Raw genomic sequence first — 18,695 nt, 5'->3', positions numbered from 1 at the left:
ATACTGCACTCTGTGTGTCTGTGTGTGTGTTTGTGTGTGTGTGTGTGTGTGAGTGAGAGAGACTGGGTGAGAGACACTGCACTCTGTGTATGTGTGTGTTTGTGAGTGAGGGAGACTGGGTGAGAGATACTGCACTCTGTGTGTGTGTGTGTGTGAGGCTGTGCTAAAGACAACACGTGTGTGCGAGAGAGAGAGAGAGACTGGGTGAGAGATACTGCACTGTGTGTGTGTGTGTGTGTGTGTGTGTGTGAGTGAGAAAGACTGGGTGAGAAATACTGCACTCTGTGTGTGTGTGTGTGTGTGTGTGTGAGACTGCGCTAAAGATAACACGTGTGTGTGTGAGAGAGAGAGACTGGGAGAGAGATACTGTGGGGGGGGTGTGTGTGTGAGTGTGTGTGTGTGTGTACTGGGAGAGAGATACTGGGGTGTGTGTGTGTGTATATATACATCTATATATATATAGCTATAGATATATCTATATATAGATATATAGATATATATAGATATATACATAAGAAAGACTGGACAAGAGGAAGCAAGGCCTCCCAGAGCCGCCCGGCCTGGAGAGCCAGCGGCGAGGGCGAGGGCGGCGAGGAGGCCTTGGCCCGGGGAGGTCGTCCGTCCGTCCGTCCGTGTCCGTCCGTGTCCGTCCGTGTGCGTCCGCGCGCGTCCGTGTGCGGTTGGGCCTCGGGGCGTGTGGGTCGGCGGGGCTAGGAGGAGCCCTGGCGCTTGTGGTACTGCTGGCGCAGCTGGTCCAGGCGTTGGGCGCAGTGGGCGCGGGCGCGCTGCAGGGCGCGGTTCTCCTCGCTCAGGGCCGCAAACTCCCGGCCCAGCTGCTCCGCGTCCACGTTCTCCTCCTCCGCTCGGTCCAGGCGCAAAAGCAGCTCCTTCCTGCCGGGATGGAAGGACGGATGGACGGATGGATGGGGGGGACACCGGGAGGGTCCGAGGGCCCGGACCCCTCGCCCGCCCCACACCGCCGTCTCGGGGGACGAGAGGCCGCGGCCTAGCCGGGAGAGCCCGGGCCCGGCAGTAGTCGGACGACCCGCGTTCATTTATTCATACAGTCAATCCTATTTAATAATAATGATGGCATTTATTAAGCGCTTACTATGTGCAGGGCACCGTTCTAAGCGCCGGGGAGGTTACAAGGCGATCAGGTTGTCCCACGGGGAGGCTCACAGTCTTCAGATGAGGGAACTGAGGCCCACAGAATAATAATAATAATAATGATGGCATTTATTAAGCGCTTACTACGTACAGAGCACTGTTCTAAGCGCCGGGGAGGTTACAAGGTGATCAGGTTGTCCCACAGTCACAGTCTTCATCCCCATTTGACAGATGAGGGAACTGAGGCCCACAGAATAATAATGATAATGATGGCATTTATTAAGCGCTTACTACGTGCAGGGCACCGTTCTAAGCGCCGGGGAGGTTACAAGGTGATCAGGTTGTCCCACAGTCACAGTCTTCATCCCCATTTGACAGATGAGGGAACTGAGGCCCACAGAATAATAATGATAATGATGGCATTTATTAAGCGCTTACTATGTGCAGAGCACTGTTCTAAGCACCGGGGAGGTTACAAGGTGATCAGGTTGTCCCACAGTCACAGTCTTCATCCCCATTTGACAGATGAGGTCACTGAGGCCCAGAGAAGTGAAGCGACTTAATAATAATAATAATGGCATTTATTAGGCGCTTACTATGTGCAGAGCACTGTTCTAAGCGCCGGGGAGGTTACAAGGTGATCAGGTTGTCCCACGGGGGGCTCACAGTCTTAATTCCCATTTTACAGACAAGGGGACTGGGGCCCAGAGAAGTGAAGCGACTTAATAATAATAATAATAATGGCATTTATTAAGCGCTTACTATGTGCAGAGCACTGTTCTAAGCGCCGGGGAGGTTACAAGGTGATCAGGTGGTCCCACTGGGGGCTCACAGTCTTAATCCTCATTTTACAGATGAGGGAACTGAGGCCCAGAGAAGTGAAGTGACAATAATAATAATAATAATAATGGCATTTGTTAAGCGCTTACTATGTGCAAGGCACTGTTCTAAGCACTGGGTGGATACAAGGTGGTCAGGTTGTCCCATGGTGGGGGGCTCACAGTCTTCATCCCCATTTTACAGATGAGGGGACTGAGGCTCGGAGAAGTGAAGTGACTTAATAGTAATAATGATAATGGCATTTATTAAGCGCTTACCATGTGCAGAGCACCGTTCTAAGCGCTGGGGAGGTTACAAGGTGATCGGGTTGTCCCACGGGGGGCTCACAGTCTTCATCCCCATTTTCCAGATGAGGTGACTGAGGCCCAGAGAAGCGAAGTGACTTGCCCAAAGTCACCCAGCTGACAAGTGGCGGAGCCGGGATTTGAACCCAGGACCTCCGACTCCAAAGCCCGGGCTCTTTCCACTGAGCCTGAGCGGCGCCAGCGCTTAGTCCAGTGCTCTGCACACAGTAAGCACTCAATAAATACCATAAATACCATTCGGGGGACGAGAGGCCGCGGCCTAGCGGGTAGAGCCCGGGCCCAGCAGTCGGACGACCTGCGTTCAATCAATCAATCAATCAATCAATCGTATTTATTGAGCGCTGACTGTGTGCAGAGCACTGTACTAAGCACTTGGGAAGTACAAATTGGCAACACATAGAGACGGTCCCTACCCAACAGTGGGCTCACAGTCTAAAAGGGGGAGACGGAGAACAGAACCAAACATACCAACAAAATAAAACAAATAGGATAGAAATGTACAAGTAAAATAAATAAATAAATAAATAAATAAATAAATAAATAAATGCGTTCATTCATTCGTTCATTCAATCCTACTTAGTGAGCGCTTACTGTGTGAAAAGCGCTGTACTGAGCGCTCGGGAAGAACAAATGGCCAACAGATTGAGAGGGTCCCTACCCAACGACGGGCTCCTAATCCTCCCTCCGCCCCTCGGCTCTGGATTATCCACCGGCTGCGGGCAGGGAAGGTGTCCATTAGAGAGGCCGAGGGGATACAGCCCGGGCCTCGGAGTCACAAGGGCGTCTATCAATCAATCAATCAATCAATCGTATTTATTGAGCGCTTACTATGTGCAGAGCACTGTACTAAGCGCTTGGGAAGTCCAAATTGGCAACACATAGAGACAGTCCCTACCCAACAGTGGGCTCACAGTCTAAAAGGGGGAGACAGAGAACAGAACCAAACATACCAACAAAATAAAATAAATAGGATAGAAATGTACAAGTAAAATAAATAAATAAATAAATAAATAGACTAATAGACTGTGAGCCCACTGTTGGGTAGGGACTGTCTCTATATGTTGCCAACTTGTCCTTCCCAAGCGCTTAGTACAGTGCCCTGCACACAGTAAGCGCTCAATAAATACGATTGATTGATTGATTGAGCCGACTGTTGGGTACTGTCTCTATATGTTGCCAACTTGTCCTTCCCAAGTGCTTAGTACAGTGCTCTGCACACAGTAAGCGCTCAATAAATACGATTGATTGATTGATTGATTGAGCCGACTGTTGGGTAGGGACTGTCTCTATATGTTGCCAACTTGTCCTTCCCAAGCGCTTAGTACAGTGCTCTGCACACAGTCAGCGCTCAATAAATACGATTGGTTGATTGATTGATTGACTGAGCCGACTGTTGGGTGCTGTCTCTATATGTTGCCAACTTGGACTTCCCAAGCGCTTAGTACAGTGCTCTGCACACAGTCAGCGCTCAATAAATACGATTGGTTGATTGATTGATTGACTGAGCCGACTGTTGGGTGCTGTCTCTATATGTTGCCAACTTGGACTTCCCAAGCGCTTAGTACAGTGCTCTGCACACAGTCAGCGCTCAGTAAATACGATTGATTGATTGATTGATTGATTGAGCCGACTGTTGGGTGCTGTCTCTAGATGTTGCCAACTTGTACTTCCCAAGCACTTAGTACAGTGCTCTGCACACAGTCAGCGCTCAATAAATACGATTGATTGATTGATTGATTGATTGAGCTGACTGTTGGGTGCTGTCTCTATATGTTGCCAACTTGTCCTTCCCAAGCGCTTAGTACAGTGCTCTGCACACAGTCAGCGCTCAGTAAATACAATTGATTGATTGATTGATTGATTGAGCCGACTGTTGGGTGCTGTCTCTATATGTTGCCAACTTGGACTTCCCAAGCGCTTAGTACAGTGCTCTGCACACAGTCAGCGCTCAATAAATATGATTGATTGATTGATTGACCGACTGTTGGGTACTGTCTCTATATGTTACCAACTTGTCCTTCCCAAGCGCTGAGTACAGTGCTCTGCACACAGTAAGCGTTCAATAAGTACGATTGATTGATTGATTGATTGAGCCAACTGTTGGGTACTGTCTCTATATGTTGCCAACTTGTCCTTCCCAAGCGCTTAGTACAGTGCTCTGCACACAGTAAGCGCTCAATAAATACGATTGATTGATTGATTGATCGAGCCAACTGTTGGGTACTGTCTCTATATGTTGCCAACTTGTCCTTCCCAAGCACTTAGTACAGTGCTCTGCACACAGTAAGCACTCAGTAAATACGATTGATTGATTGATTGATTGATTGAGCCGACTGTTGGGTACTGTCTCTAGATGTTGCCAACTTGTCCTTCCCAAGCGCTTAGTACAGTGCTCTGCACACAGTCAGCGCTCAATAAATACGATTGATTGATTGATTGATTGAGCCGACTGTTGGGTGCTGTCTCTATATGTTGCCAACTTGTCCTTCCCAAGCGCTTAGTACAGTGCTCTGCACAGAGTAAGCGCTCAATAAATACGATTGATTGATTGATTGATTGAGCCGACTGTTGGGTGCTGTCTCTATATGTTGCCAACTTGTCCTTCCCAAGCGCTTAGTACAGTGCTCTGCACACAGTCGGCGCTCAATAAATACGATTGATGGATGATGGATGAGCCCGTTGTCGGGGGGGGACCGTCTCTCTATGTCGCCGACTTGTCCTTCCCAAGCGCTTAGTCCAGCGCTCGGCACGCGGTAAGCGCTCAATAAATACGACTGAATGAATGGACGAAAGGACCTGGGTTCCAATCCCGGCTCCGCCACTTGTCTGCTGGGTGTGGCCTTGGGCCGGTCACATCACTTCTCTGAACCTCAGTCTCCTCATCTGTAAAATGGGGATGAAGACCGCGAGCCCCCCGTGGGACAACCTGATCGCCTTGTATCCCCCCCAGCGCTTAGAACAGTGCTTGGCACATAGTAAGCGCTTAACAAATACCGTCATTATTACTGTATTGTTATATTGAACTCTCCCAAGCGCTTAGTACAGTACTCTCTACAGAGAAGCAGCGTGACTCAGTGGAAAGAGCCCGGGCTTGGGAGTCAGAGGTTGTGGGTTCTAATCCCGCCTCCGCCCCTTGTCAGCTGTGTGACTTTGGGCCAGTCGCTTCACCTCTCTGGGCCTCAGTGACCTCATCTGGAAAATGGGGGTGGAGACTGTGAGCCCCACGGGGGACAACCTGATCACCTCGCATCTATCCCAGCGCTTAGAACAGTGCTCGGCACATAGTAAGCACTTAAATACCATTATTATTATCATTATTAAAGTGTTCAATAAATATGATCGACTGGCTAACTGCTGGGTGACCTTGGGTGAGGCACTTCACTTCTCTGGGCCTCAGTTCCCTCATCTGTCAAATGGGGATGAAGACTGGGAGCCCCAAGTGGGACAACCTCATCACCTTGTATCCTCCCCAGCGCTTAGAACAGTGCTCGGCACATAGTAAACGCTGAACAAATGCCATCATTGTTATTATAAGCGTTCAATAAATAGGATTGACTGACCGCTGAGTGAACTTGGGTGAGGCACGTCACTTTTCTGGGCCTCAGTTCCCTCATCTGTAAAATGGGGGTTAGGACGGTGAGCCCCACGTGGGACAGGGGCTGCGTCCAACAAGCGCTTAGTACAGTGCTCTGCACATAGTAAGCGCTCAATAAATACGATTGATGATGATGATGATTTATCATGTATCTACCCCCAGTGCTTACTACAGTGTCTGGCACGTAGGAAGCGCTTAACAGTTACCAGTATTGTTACATTAGTTATCATGATATAATGACAATAATAGGTTGTCTCTCCCCCAGCGCTTAGTACAGTGCCTGGCACCTAGGAAGCGCTAAACAGTGACCACTATCATTACATTAGTAATCATGATATAATGACAGTAATAAGCTGTCTCTCCCCCAGCGTTTAGTACAGTGCCTGGCACCTAGGAAGTGCTTAACAGTTACCATTATTGTTACATTAGTAATCATTATATAACGATAAGTTGTCTCTATCCCAGCGTTTAGTACAGTGCCTGGCACGTAGGAAGCGCTTAACAGTGACCACTATTATTACATTAGTAATCATGATCTAATGACAATAATAAGCTGTCTCTCCCCCAGCGTTTAGTACAGTGCCTGGCACCTAGGAAGCGCTTAACAGTGACCACTATTATTACATTAGTAATCATGATCTAATGACAATAATAAGCTGTCTCTCCCCCAGCGTTTAGTACAGTGCCTGGCACCTAGGAAGCGCTTAACAGTGGCCACTATTATTACATTAGTAATCATGATATAATGACAGTAATAAGCTGTCTCTCCCCCAGCGTTTAGTACAGTGCCTGGCACCTAGGAAGTGCTTAACAGTTACCATTATTGTTACATTAGTAATCATGATATAACGATAAGTTGTCTCTATCCCAGCGTTTAGTACAGTGCCTGGCACGTAGGAAGCGCTTAACAGTGACCACTATTATTACATTAATAATCATGATATAATGACAATAATAAGCTGTCTCTCCCCCAGCGTTTAGTACAGTGCCTGGCACCTAGGAAGCGCTTAACAGTGACCACTATTATTACATTAGTAATCATGATCTAATGACAGTAATAAGCTGTCTCTCCCCCAGCGTTTAGTACAGTGCCTGGCACCTAGGAAGCGCTTAACAGTGGCCACTATTATTACATTAGTAATCATGATATAATGACAATAATAAGCTGTCTCTCCCTCAGCGTTTAGTACAGTGCCTGGCACCTAGGAAGCGCTTAACAGTGACCACTATTATTACATTAGTAATCATGATATAATGACAATAATAAGCTGCCTCTCCCCCAGCGTTTAGTACAGTGCCTGGCACCTAGGAAGCGCTTAACAGTTACCATTATTGTTACATTAGTAATCATGATATAATGATATATAATGATATAATGACAATAGTAAGTTGTCTCTCCCCCAGGGTTTAGTACAGTGCCTGGCACCTAGGAAGCGCTTAACAGTGACCACTATTATTACATTAGTAATCATGATATAATGACAATAATATGTTGTCTCTCCCCCAGCGTTTAGTACAGTGCCTGGCACCTAGGAAGCGCTTAACAGTTACCATTATTGTTACATTAGTAATCATGATATAACGATAAGTTGTCTCTATCCCAGCGTTTAGTACAGTGCCTGGCACGTAGGAAGCGCTTAACAGTGACCACTATTATTACATTAATAATCATGATATAATGACAATAATAAGCTGTCTCTCCCCCAGCGTTTAGTACAGTGCCTGGCACCTAGGAAGCGCTTAACAGTGACCACTATTATTACATTAGTAATCATGATCTAATGACAGTAATAAGCTGTCTCTCCCCCAGCGTTTAGTACAGTGCCTGGCACCTAGGAAGCGCTTAACAGTGACCACTATTATTACATTAATAATCATGATATAATGACAATAATAAGCTGTCTCTCCCCCAGCGTTTAGTACAGTGCCTGGCACCTAGGAAGCGCTTAACAGTGACCACTATTATTACATTAGTAATCATGATCTAATGACAATAATAAGCTGTCTCTCCCCCAGCGTTTAGTACAGTGCCTGGCACCTAGGAAGCGCTTAACAGTGGCCACTATTATTACATTAGTAATCATGATATAATGACAGTAATAAGCTGTCTCTCCCCCAGCGTTTAGTACAGTGCCTGGCACCTAGGAAGCGCTTATCAGTTACCATTATTGTTACATTAGTAATCATGATATAATGATATATAATGATATAATGACAATAGTAAGTTGTCTCTCCCCCAGGGTTTAGTACAGTGCCTGGCACCTAGGAAGCGCTTAACAGTGACCACTATTATTACATTAGTAATCATGATATAATGACAATAATATGTTGTCTCTCCCCCAGCGTTTAGTACAGTGCCTGGCACCTAGGAAGCGCTTAACAGTTACCATTATTGTTACATTAGTAATCATGATATAACGATAAGTTGTCTCTATCCCAGCGTTTAGTACAGTGCCTGGCACCTAGGAAGCACTTAACAGTGACCACTATTATTACATTAATAATCATGATATAATGACAATAATAAGCTGTCTCTCCCCCAGCGTTTAGTACAGTGCCTGGCACCTAGGAAGTGCTTAACAGTGACCACTATTATTACATTAGTAATCATGATCTAATGACAGTAATAAGCTGTCTCTCCCCCAGCGTTTAGTACAGTGCCTGGCACCTAGGAAGCGCTTAACAGTGACCACTATTATTACATTAGTAATCGTGATCTAATGACAATAATAAGCTGTCTCTCCACCAGCGTTTAGTACAGTGCCTGGCACCTAGGAAGCGCTTAACAGTTACCATTATTGTTACATTAGTAATCATGATATAACGATAAGTTGTCTCTATCCCAGCGTTTAGTACAGTGCCTGGCACCTAGGAAGCGCTTAACAGTGACCACTATTATTACATTAATAATCATGATGTAATGACAATAATAAGCTGTCTCTCCCCCAGCGTTTAGTACAGTGCCTGGCACCTAGGAAGCACTTAACAGTGACCACTATTATTACATTAGTAATCATGATCTAATGACAGTAATAAGCTGTCTCTCCCCCAGCGTTTAGTACAGTGCCTGGCACCTAGGAAGCGCTTAACAGTGGCCACTATTATTACATTAGTAATCATGATATAATGACAATAATAAGCTGTCTCTCCCTCAGCGTTTAGTACAGTGCCTGGCACCTAGGAAGCGCTTAACAGTGACCACTATTATTACATTAGTAATCATGATCTAATGACAATAATAAGCTGTCTCTCCCCCAGCGTTTAGTACAGTGCCTGGCACGTAGGAAGCGCTTAACAGTGACCACTATTATTACATTAATAATCATGATATAATGACAATAATAAGCTGTCTCTCCCCCAGCGTTTAGTACAGTGCCTGGCACCTAGGAAGCGCTTAACAGTTACCATTATTGTTACATTAGTAATCATGATATAATGACAATAATAAGCTGTCTCTCCCCCAGCGTTTAGTACAGTGCCTGGCACCTAGGAAGCGCTTAACAGTGACCATTATTATTACATTAGTAATCATGATATAATGACAATAATAAGTTGTCTCTCCCCCAGCGTTTAGTACAGTGCCTGGCACCTAGGAAGCGCTTAACAGTTACCACTATTATTACATTAGTAATCATGATCTAATGACAATAATAAGCTGTCTCTCCCCCAGCGTTTAGTACAGTGCCTGGCACGTAGGAAGCGCTTAACAGTGACCACTATTATTACATTAATAATCATGATATAATGACAATAATAAGCTGTCTCTCCCCCAGCGTTTAGTACAGTGCCTGGCACCTAGGAAGCGCTTAACAGTTACCATTATTGTTACATTAGTAATCATGATATAATGACAATAATAAGCTGTCTCTCCCCCAGCGTTTAGTACAGTGCCTGGCACCTAGGAAGCGCTTAACAGTGACCATTATTATTACATTAGTAATCATGATATAATGACAATAATAAGTTGTCTCTCCCCCAGCGTTTAGTACAGTGCCTGGCACCTAGGAAGCGCTTAACAGTTACCACTATTATTACATTAGTAATCATGATCTAATGACAATAATAAGTTGTCTCTCCCCCAGCGTTTAGTACAGAGCCTGGCACTTAGGAAGCGCTTAGCAGTTACCACTATTATCACATTAGTAATCATGATATAATGACAATAATAAGCTGTCCCTCCCCCAGCGTTTAGTACAGTGCCTGGCACCTAGGAAGCGCTTAGCAGTGACCACTATTATTACATTAGTAATCGTGATCTAATGACAATAATAAGCTGTCTCTCCCCCAGCGTTTAGTACAGTGCCTGGCACCTAGGAAGCTGTTAACATTTACCATTATTATTACATTAGTAATCATGATATAATGACAATAATAAGTTGTCTCTCCCCCAGCGTTTAGTACAGTGCCTGGCACCTAGGAAGCATTTAACAGTTACCATTATTGTTACATTAGTAATCATGATATAATGACAGTAATAAGTTGTCTCTCCCCCAGCGTTTAGTACAGTGCCCGACACGTAGGAAGCGCTGAGGTGTGTGGGCCGGGGGCCCTCGTGTGGCCAGGGACCAGAACTGCAGGCCGTCCGGGGGTTGGGGGGGGGAACGTATTGGACCCCAAAGAAAACATCTTGTTTTTTATCAATCAATCAATCGTCTTTATTGAGCGCTTACTGTGTGCAGAGCACTGTACTAAGCGCTTGGGAAGTCCAAGTTGTCAACATATCCCACTGCTATTTTGTCTTTTGATGATGCTGGGGTTTGAGAAGCGCTTACTATGTGCCAAGCACTGTTCTGAGCGCTGGGGGAGACACAAGGCGATCAGGTTGGCCCACATGGGGCTCCCAATCTTCATCCCCATTTTCCAGATGAGGGAACTGAGGCCCAGAGAAGTGAAGCGACTTGCCCAAAGTCACACAGCTGGCAGTTGGCAGAGGCGGGATTCGAACCCGTGACCTCCGACTCCCAAGCCCGGGCTCTTTCCACTGGGCCACGCGGTGGGTGCTCATTACAGAGAAGCAGCAGCGTGCTGTAGAGGACAGAGCCCGGGCTTTGGAGTCAGGGTGTCTTGGGTTCGAATCCCGGCTCCGCCACTTGTCCGCTGTGTGACCTTGGGCAAGTCACTTGACTTCTCTGGGCCTCGCTTCCCTCATCTGTCAAATGGGGATGAAGACTGTGAGCCCCACGTGGGACAACCTGATCACCTTGTATCCCCCCACAGCGCTTAGAACAGTGCTTGGCACAGAGTAAGCGCTTAACAAATACCATCATTATCATTATTATTATTCTCTGAGCCTCAGTTCCCTCATCTGTCAAATGGGGATGAAGACTGTGAGCCCCACGTGGGACAACCTGATCACCTTGTATCCCCCCTCAGCGCTTAGAACATTGCTTGGCACAGAGTAAGCGCTTAACAAATACCATCATTATCATTATTATTATTCTCTGAGCCTCAGTTCCCTCATCTGTCAAATGGGGATGAAGACTGTGAGCCCCACGTGGGACAACCTGATCACCTTGTATCCCCCTACAGCGCTTAGAACAGTGCTTGGCACATAGTAAGCGCTTCACAAATACCATCATTATCATTATTATTATTCTCTGAGCCTCAGTTCCCTCATCTGTCAAATGGGGATGAAGACTGTGAGCCCCACGGGGGACAACCTGATCACCTTGTATCCCCCCTCAGCGCTTAGAACATTGCTTGGCACAGAGTAAGCGCTTAACAAACACCATCATTATCATTATTATTATTCTCTGAGCCTCAGTTCCCTCATCTGTCAAATGGGGATGAAGACCGTGAGCCCCCCCGTGGGACAACCTGATCACCTTGTATCCCCCCACAGCGCTTAGAACAGTGCTTGGCACATAGTAAGCGCTTCACAAATACCATTATTATTATTATTATTCTCTGAGCCTCAGTTCCCTCATCTGTCAAATGGGGATGAAGACTGTGAGCCCCACGTGGGACAACCTGATCACCTTGTATCCCCCCTCAGCGCTTAGAACATTGCTTGGCACAGAGTAAGCGCTTAACAAATACCATCATTATCATTATTATTATTCTCTGAGCCTCAGTTCCCTCATCTGTCAAATGGGGATGAAGACCGTGAGCCCCACGGGGGACAACCTGATCACCTTGTATCCCCCTACAGCGCTTAGAACAGTGCTTGGCACAGAGTAAGCGCTTAACAAATACCATCATTATCATTATTATTATTCTCTGAGCCTCAGTTCCCTCATCTGTCAAATGGGGATGAAGACTGTGAGCCCCACGGGGGACAACCTGATCACCTTGTATCCCCCCCTCCAGTGCTTAGAACAGTGCTTGGCACATAGTAAGCGCTTCACAAATGCTGTCATTATTATTATTATGAAAACTGTGAGCCTCACGTGGGACAACCTGACCACCTTGTGTCCCCCCGCAGCGCTTAGAACAGTGCTTGGCACATAGTAAGCGCTTCACAAATGCCATTATTATTATTATTATTATTATTCCTTGAGTCTCAGTGACCTCATCTGTCAAATGGGGATGAAAACTGTGAGCCCCACGTGGGACAACCTGATAACCGCCCCGCCCCCCCCCCCCCCCAGCGCTTAGAACAGTGCTTGGCACATAGTAAGCGCTTCACAAATGCCATCATCATCATTATTATCATTATTCCTTGAGTCTCAGTTCCCTCATCTGTCAAACGGGGATGAAGACTGTGAGCCCCACGTGGGACAGCCTGATCACCTTGTATCCCCCCCCCCAGCGCTTAGAACAGTGCTTGGCACATAGTAAGCGCTTCACAAATGCCATCATCATTATTCCATATTTATTACTCTATTTATTTTACTCGTACATATCTATTCTATTGATTTGATTTTGTTAATACGTTTGGTTTTGTTGTCCGTCTTCCCCTTCTAGACTGTGAGGCCACTGTTGGGTAGGGACTGTCTTTATATGTGGTCAACTTGGACTTCCCAAGCGCTTAGTCCAGTGCTCTGCACCCAGTAAGCGCCCAATAAATACGATTGATTGATTGATTGACTGGTCCCCTCCCAAGGTGGGAGCCTGAGGCAGGGTGACAGGGGGACAAGGGGGGGACTCACTTCCTCTCTTGAAGCCGGGCGATCTCCCTGTTGACCTCGTGGTATTCTTCGGCGATCTGGCAGTGCTGCTTGAACACTTGTATGGACTCCTTGTTGCCATGGCAGGGAGGGAGAGGCTTTGGGGGAGAGGCCACACCACATCACTGAGGTCTGTGTCACCATCAGCGTCCACCAAGTCCCCCCCCTCTCGCCCCCCAAATCCTCCAGGGTCCCCGCGACCCCCTGAGTTCACTCGTTCAATCGTACTTATTCATTCCTTCATTCAATCGCATTTATTGAGCGCTTACTGGGTGCGGAGCACTGGACTAAGCGCTTGGGAAGTCCAAGTTGGCAACAGAGAGAGACGGGCCCTACCCAACGGCAGGCCCACATTCATTCATTCATTAAATCGTATTTATTGAGCGCTTACTGGGTGCAGAGCACTGGACTAAGCGCTTGGGAAGTCCAAGTTGGCAACAGAGAGAGACAGGCCCTATCCAACGGCGGGCTCACATTCATTCATTCATTAAATCGTATTTATTGAGCGCTTACTGGGTGCAGAGCACTGGACTAAGCGCTTGGGAAGTCCAAGTTGGCAACAGAGAGAGACGGGCCCTACCCAACAGCGGGCTCACATTCATTCCTTCATTCCATCCTATTTACTGAGCGCTTACTGGGTGCACAGCACTGGACTAAGCACTTGGGAAGTCCAAGGTGGCAACATAGAGAGACGGTCCCTACCCAACAGCGGGCTCACAGTCTAGAAGATAATAATAATAATAATAATAATAATAATAATAATGACACTTGTTAAGCAGCGTGGCTCAGTGGAAAGAGCCCGGGCTTTGGAGTCAGAGGTCGTGGGTTCAAACCCCGGCTCTGCCACTTGTCAGCTGGGTGACTTTGGGCAAAGTCACTTCACTTCTCTGGGCCTCAGTTACCCCATCTGTAAAATGGGGATTAAGACTGTGAGCCCCACGTGGGACAGCCTGATCACCTTGTATCTACCCCAGGGCTTAGAACAGTGCTTTGCACATAGTAAGCGCTTAACAAATACCAACATTATTATTATTATTATTATTATTAAGCGCTTGCTATGTGCAAAGATACGAGGTGATCAGGTTGTCCCACGGGGGGCTCCCAGTCTTCATCCCCATTTGACGGATGAGGGAACTGAGGCACAGAGAAGTGCATTCATTCATTCATTCATTCATTTGTATTTATTGAGCGCTTACTGTGTGCGGAGCACTAAGCGCTTGGGAAGTCCAAGTTGGCAACATCTAGAGACAGTCCCTACCCAACAGTGGGCTCACAGTCTAGAAGATAATAATAATAATAATAATAATAATAATAATGACACTTGTTAAGCGCTTGCTATGTGCAAAGATATGAGGTGATCAGATTGTGCCACGGGGGGCTCACAGTATTCATCCCCATTTTACGGATGAGGGAACTGAGGCCCAGAGAAGTGAATTCATTCATTCATTCATTCAATCGTATTTATTGAGCGCTTACTGTGTGTGGAGCACTGGACTAAGCGCTTGGGAAGTCCAAGTTGGCAACGTCTAGAGACGGTCCCTACCCAACAGTGGGCTCACAGTCTAGAAGGGGGAGACAGACGATAAAACAAAACACTTTAACAAAATAAAATAAATAGAATAAATATGTCCAAGTAAAATAAATAGAGTAATAAATCCCGTCTCCGCCACTTCTCAGCTGTGTGACTTTGGGCAAGTCACTTCACTTCTCTTGGCCTCAGTTCCCTCATCTGTAAAATGGGGATGAAGACTGTGAGCCCCCCGTGGGACAACCTGATCACCTTGTATCCCCCCAGCTCTTAGAACAGTGTTTTGCACATAGTAAGCGCTTAACAAATACCATTATTATTATTATTGCTACTGCTATTTGTGGTTTGGGGGGATTAATCAGGGAAGACCTCCCGGAGCAGGGGGGAGAGCAGTGGTCTGGGCTTGGGAACGGAGAAGCGGCGTGGCTCAGTGGAAAGAGCCCGGGCTTTGGAGTCAGAGGTCACGGGTTCAAATCCCGGCTCCGCCAATTAATAATAATAATGATGATGGCATTTATTAAGCGCTTACTATGTGTAAAGCACTGTTCTAAGCGCTGGGGAGGTTATAAGGTGATCAGGTTGTCCCATGTGAGGCTCAGCGTCTTAATCCCCATTTTACAGATGAGGGAACCGAGGCACAGAGAAGTGAAGTGACTTGCCCAAAGTCACCCAGCTGACAGCTGGCGGAGCCGGGATTTGAACCCACAACCACTGACTCCAAAGCCCGGGCTCTTTCCACTGAGCCACGCTGCTTCTCTGATTTGTCAGCTGGGTGACTTTGGGCGAGTCACTTCACTTCTCGGAGCCTCAGTGACCTCATCTGCAAAATGGGGATGAAGACCGGGAGCCCCACATGGGACAATCTGATCACCTTGTATCCTCCCCGGCGCTCAGAACAGTGATTTGCACATAGTAAGCGCTTAATAAATGCCATTATTATTATTATTAATGGAAGCGGAGGGGTCACTGAGGTTCCCGAGGTGCATCCGGTGGCTGGACGGATTTAACAGGCTACCAGAACCGCTCCGGGAACGTGGGCCCGGCCCGTCGGCACGTGGCAGACCTATAATAGAGCCGACCCAACCCTCGGAAAGTCCCTGGCGTCCATCCCTGGGCCCAAGGTTGGGAGTTCGAGGGCACCGCCCCACGGTCGGGGCGTTGGACGGGCCGGGCCCGGTCACCGGGGGAGAGCCAGGGATGGGTGGACGGACAAGGGACAGTCAGCGTCCTAGCCTGTGAGCCCGCCGTTGGGTAGGGACCGTCTCTCTATGTTGCCAACTTGGACTTCCCAAGCGCTCAGTACAGTGCTCTGCACACAGGAAGCTCTCAATAAAGACGACTGAATGAATGAAAGGGTTCGAATAATCTGCGCTGGTCACAGGAAGCGCTCAATAAATACGACTGAATGAATAAAAGGGTTCGAATAGTCTGCGCTGGTCACAGGAAGCGCTCAATAAATACGACTGAATGAATGGAAGGGTTCGAATAGTCTGCGCTGGGCACAGGAAGCGCTCAATAAATACGACTGAATGAGTGGAAGGGTTCGAATAGTCTGCGCTGGTCACCGGGGGACAGCTGAGGATAATAATAATAATGGTATTTGTTAAGCGCTTACTATGTGCCAAGCTGGGGGGGATACAAGGTGATCGGGTTGTCCCACGTGGGGCTCCCGGTCTTCATCCCCATTTTCCAGATGAGGGAACGGAGGCCCAGAGGAGTGAAGTGACTCGCCCAAAGTCACCCAGCTGACAATTGGCGGAGTCGGGATTTGAACCCGTGACCTCTGACTCCAAAGCCCGGGCTCTTTCCTACTGAGCCACGCTGCTTCTCCAGGGATCGTCCGGTTGGCTCTTCCATCATCATCATCAATCGTATTTATTGAGCGCTTACTAGGTGCAGAGCACTGTACTAAGCGCTTGGGAAGTCCAAGTTGGCAACATATAGAGACAGTCCCAGACGGTTGAGCCCACTGTTGGGTAGGGACCGTCTCTCCATGTTGCCAACTTGGACTTCCCAAGCGCTTAGTACAGTGCTCTGCACACAGGAAGCGCTCAATAAATACGATTGATTGATTGATTGATTGATTGATTCCGACCCAGACGCACGATTTCGGAGGGGACTGATGGTCTTTGGGGCGGCGGGCCTGACGCTGGCCGCTCCGTCCCCTCTCTAGTCCAGTGCTCTGCACACAGTAAGCGCTCAATAAATACGATTGAATGAATGAAAGGGTTCAAATAGTCTGTGCTGGTCACCGGGGAACAGTCGGGGATAATAATAATAATAATAATGGTATTTGTTAAGTGCTTACTATGTGCAAAGCACTGTTCTAAGCGCTGGGGGGGATACAAGGCGATCAGGTTGTCCCACGGGGGGCTCACAGGGTTCATCCCCATTTTCCAGATGAGGGAACTGAGGCACAGAGAAGTGAAGTGACTTGCCCAGAGTCACACAGCTGACAATGGGCGGAGCCGGGATTTGAACCCATGAATAAGTGCTTAACAAATGTCACAATTATAATAATAATAATAATAATGGCATTTATTAAGCGCTTACTATGTGCAAAGCACCATTCTAAGCGCTGGGGAGGTTACAAAGGTGATCAGGTTGTCCCATGTGGGGCTCCCAGTCTTCATCCCCATTTTCCAGATGAGGGAACTGAGGCCCGGAGAAGTGAAGTGACTAGCCCAAAGTCACCCAGCTGACAATTGGCGGAGCCGGGATTTGAACCCACAACCTCTGACTCCAAAGCCCGGGCTCTTTCCACCGAGCCACGCTGCTTCTCTAATTATGTTGTTTCTTAAGCGCTTACTATGTGTCCGGCACTTAGAACAGTGCTCCAGCGCTTAGAACAGTGCTTTGCACATAGTAAGCGCTTAATAAATACCATCATTATTATTATTATTCTTATTCTCTGGGCCTCAGTAAGCCCACGTAGTAAGCGCTTAACAAATACCGTCATTATTAATCTAAACTCTGGGATGGATCCAAGGTCATCAGATTGGACACAGTCCCCGTCCCTCGTGGGGCTCGCGGTCAGTCATTCGGTCTTATTTATTGAGCGCTTACTGTGGGCAGGGCACTGTACTAAGTGCCTAAATAGGAGGGAAAGCGGGAGGACTGAGGCCCGGGGAAGTGAAGTGACTTGGCCAAGGTCACACAAACAAACGAGCCTGGATTAGAACCCAGATCCTGCGACTCTCAGACCCGGGATCTTTCCACCGGGCCACGCTCCTCCAGGCTGCGGGCGCCTCGTGGGCAGGGAATGTGTCCGTTTAATAATAATAATAATAATAATAATAATAATAATAACAATTATTATTATTATTATTATAACGTGGCTCAGGGAAAAGAGCCCGGGCTTTGGAGTCAGAGGTCGTGGGTTCAAATCCCGGCTCCGCCAATTGTCAGCTGTGTGACTTTGGGCAAGTCCCTTCACTTCTCCGTGCCTCAGTTCCCTCGTCTGTAAAATGGGGATTAAGACTGTGAGCCTCCCGTGCGACAACCTCATTCATTCGATCGCATTTATTGAGCGCTTACCGAGTGCAGAGCACTGTACTAAGCGCTTGGGAACTATAAGTTGGCAACATAACCTCATCACCTTGTAACCTCCCCAGCGCTTAGAACAGTGCTTTGCACATAGTAAGCGCCCAATAAATGCCATCATTGTTATTATTATTATTATTATTATTAATGGCATTTATCAATCAACCAATCATATTTATTGAGCGCTTACTGTGTGCAGAGCACTGTACTAAGCGCTTGGGAAGTACAAGTTGGCAACATAACCTCATCACCTTGTAACCTCCCCAGCGCTTAGAACAGCGCGCTGCACATAGTAAGCACTCGATAAATGCCATCATTATTATTATTATTATTATTAATGGCATTTATCAATCAATCAACCAATCAATCGTATTTATTGAGCGCTTACCGTGTGCAGAGCACTGTACTAAGCACTTGGGAAGTACAAGTTGGCAACATAACCTCATCACCTTGTAACCTCCCCAGCGCTTAGAACAGTGCTTTGCACATAGTAAGCGCCCGATAAATGCCATCATTGTTATTATTATTATTATTATTATTAATGGCATTTATCAATCAACCAATCATATTTATTGAGCGCTTACTGTGTGCAGAGCACTGTACTAAGCGCTTGGGAAGTACACGTTGGCAACATAACCTCATCACCTTGTAACCTCCCCAGCGCT

General features: G+C 47.2%; 1 protein-coding gene across 1 annotated transcript in view; it reads right to left on the bottom strand.

The window, feature by feature from the left end:
- Positions 1–634: 634 nt before the first annotated feature.
- The window catches only part of MAP3K7CL (MAP3K7 C-terminal like), a 45,915-nt gene continuing 27,854 nt past the window's right edge, over positions 635–18,695 (bottom strand). The window contains exons 4-5 of the mRNA XM_038766370.1: positions 12,942–13,057; positions 635–891 (exon numbers count right to left, since the gene is read on the bottom strand). Coding sequence (XP_038622298.1) covers positions 711–891; positions 12,942–13,057 — 297 coding nt within the window. The 3' untranslated portion in view covers positions 635–710. The remainder of the gene's footprint in view (positions 892–12,941; positions 13,058–18,695) is intronic.

The sequence above is a fragment of the Tachyglossus aculeatus genome, chromosome 24 (genome assembly GCF_015852505.1).
Source record: "Tachyglossus aculeatus isolate mTacAcu1 chromosome 24, mTacAcu1.pri, whole genome shotgun sequence".
Classification (NCBI taxonomy): Eukaryota; Metazoa; Chordata; class Mammalia; order Monotremata; family Tachyglossidae; genus Tachyglossus; species Tachyglossus aculeatus.
Note: the sequence above shows the minus strand (reverse complement) of the source record. Positions and strands in the feature narration are given on the sequence as shown.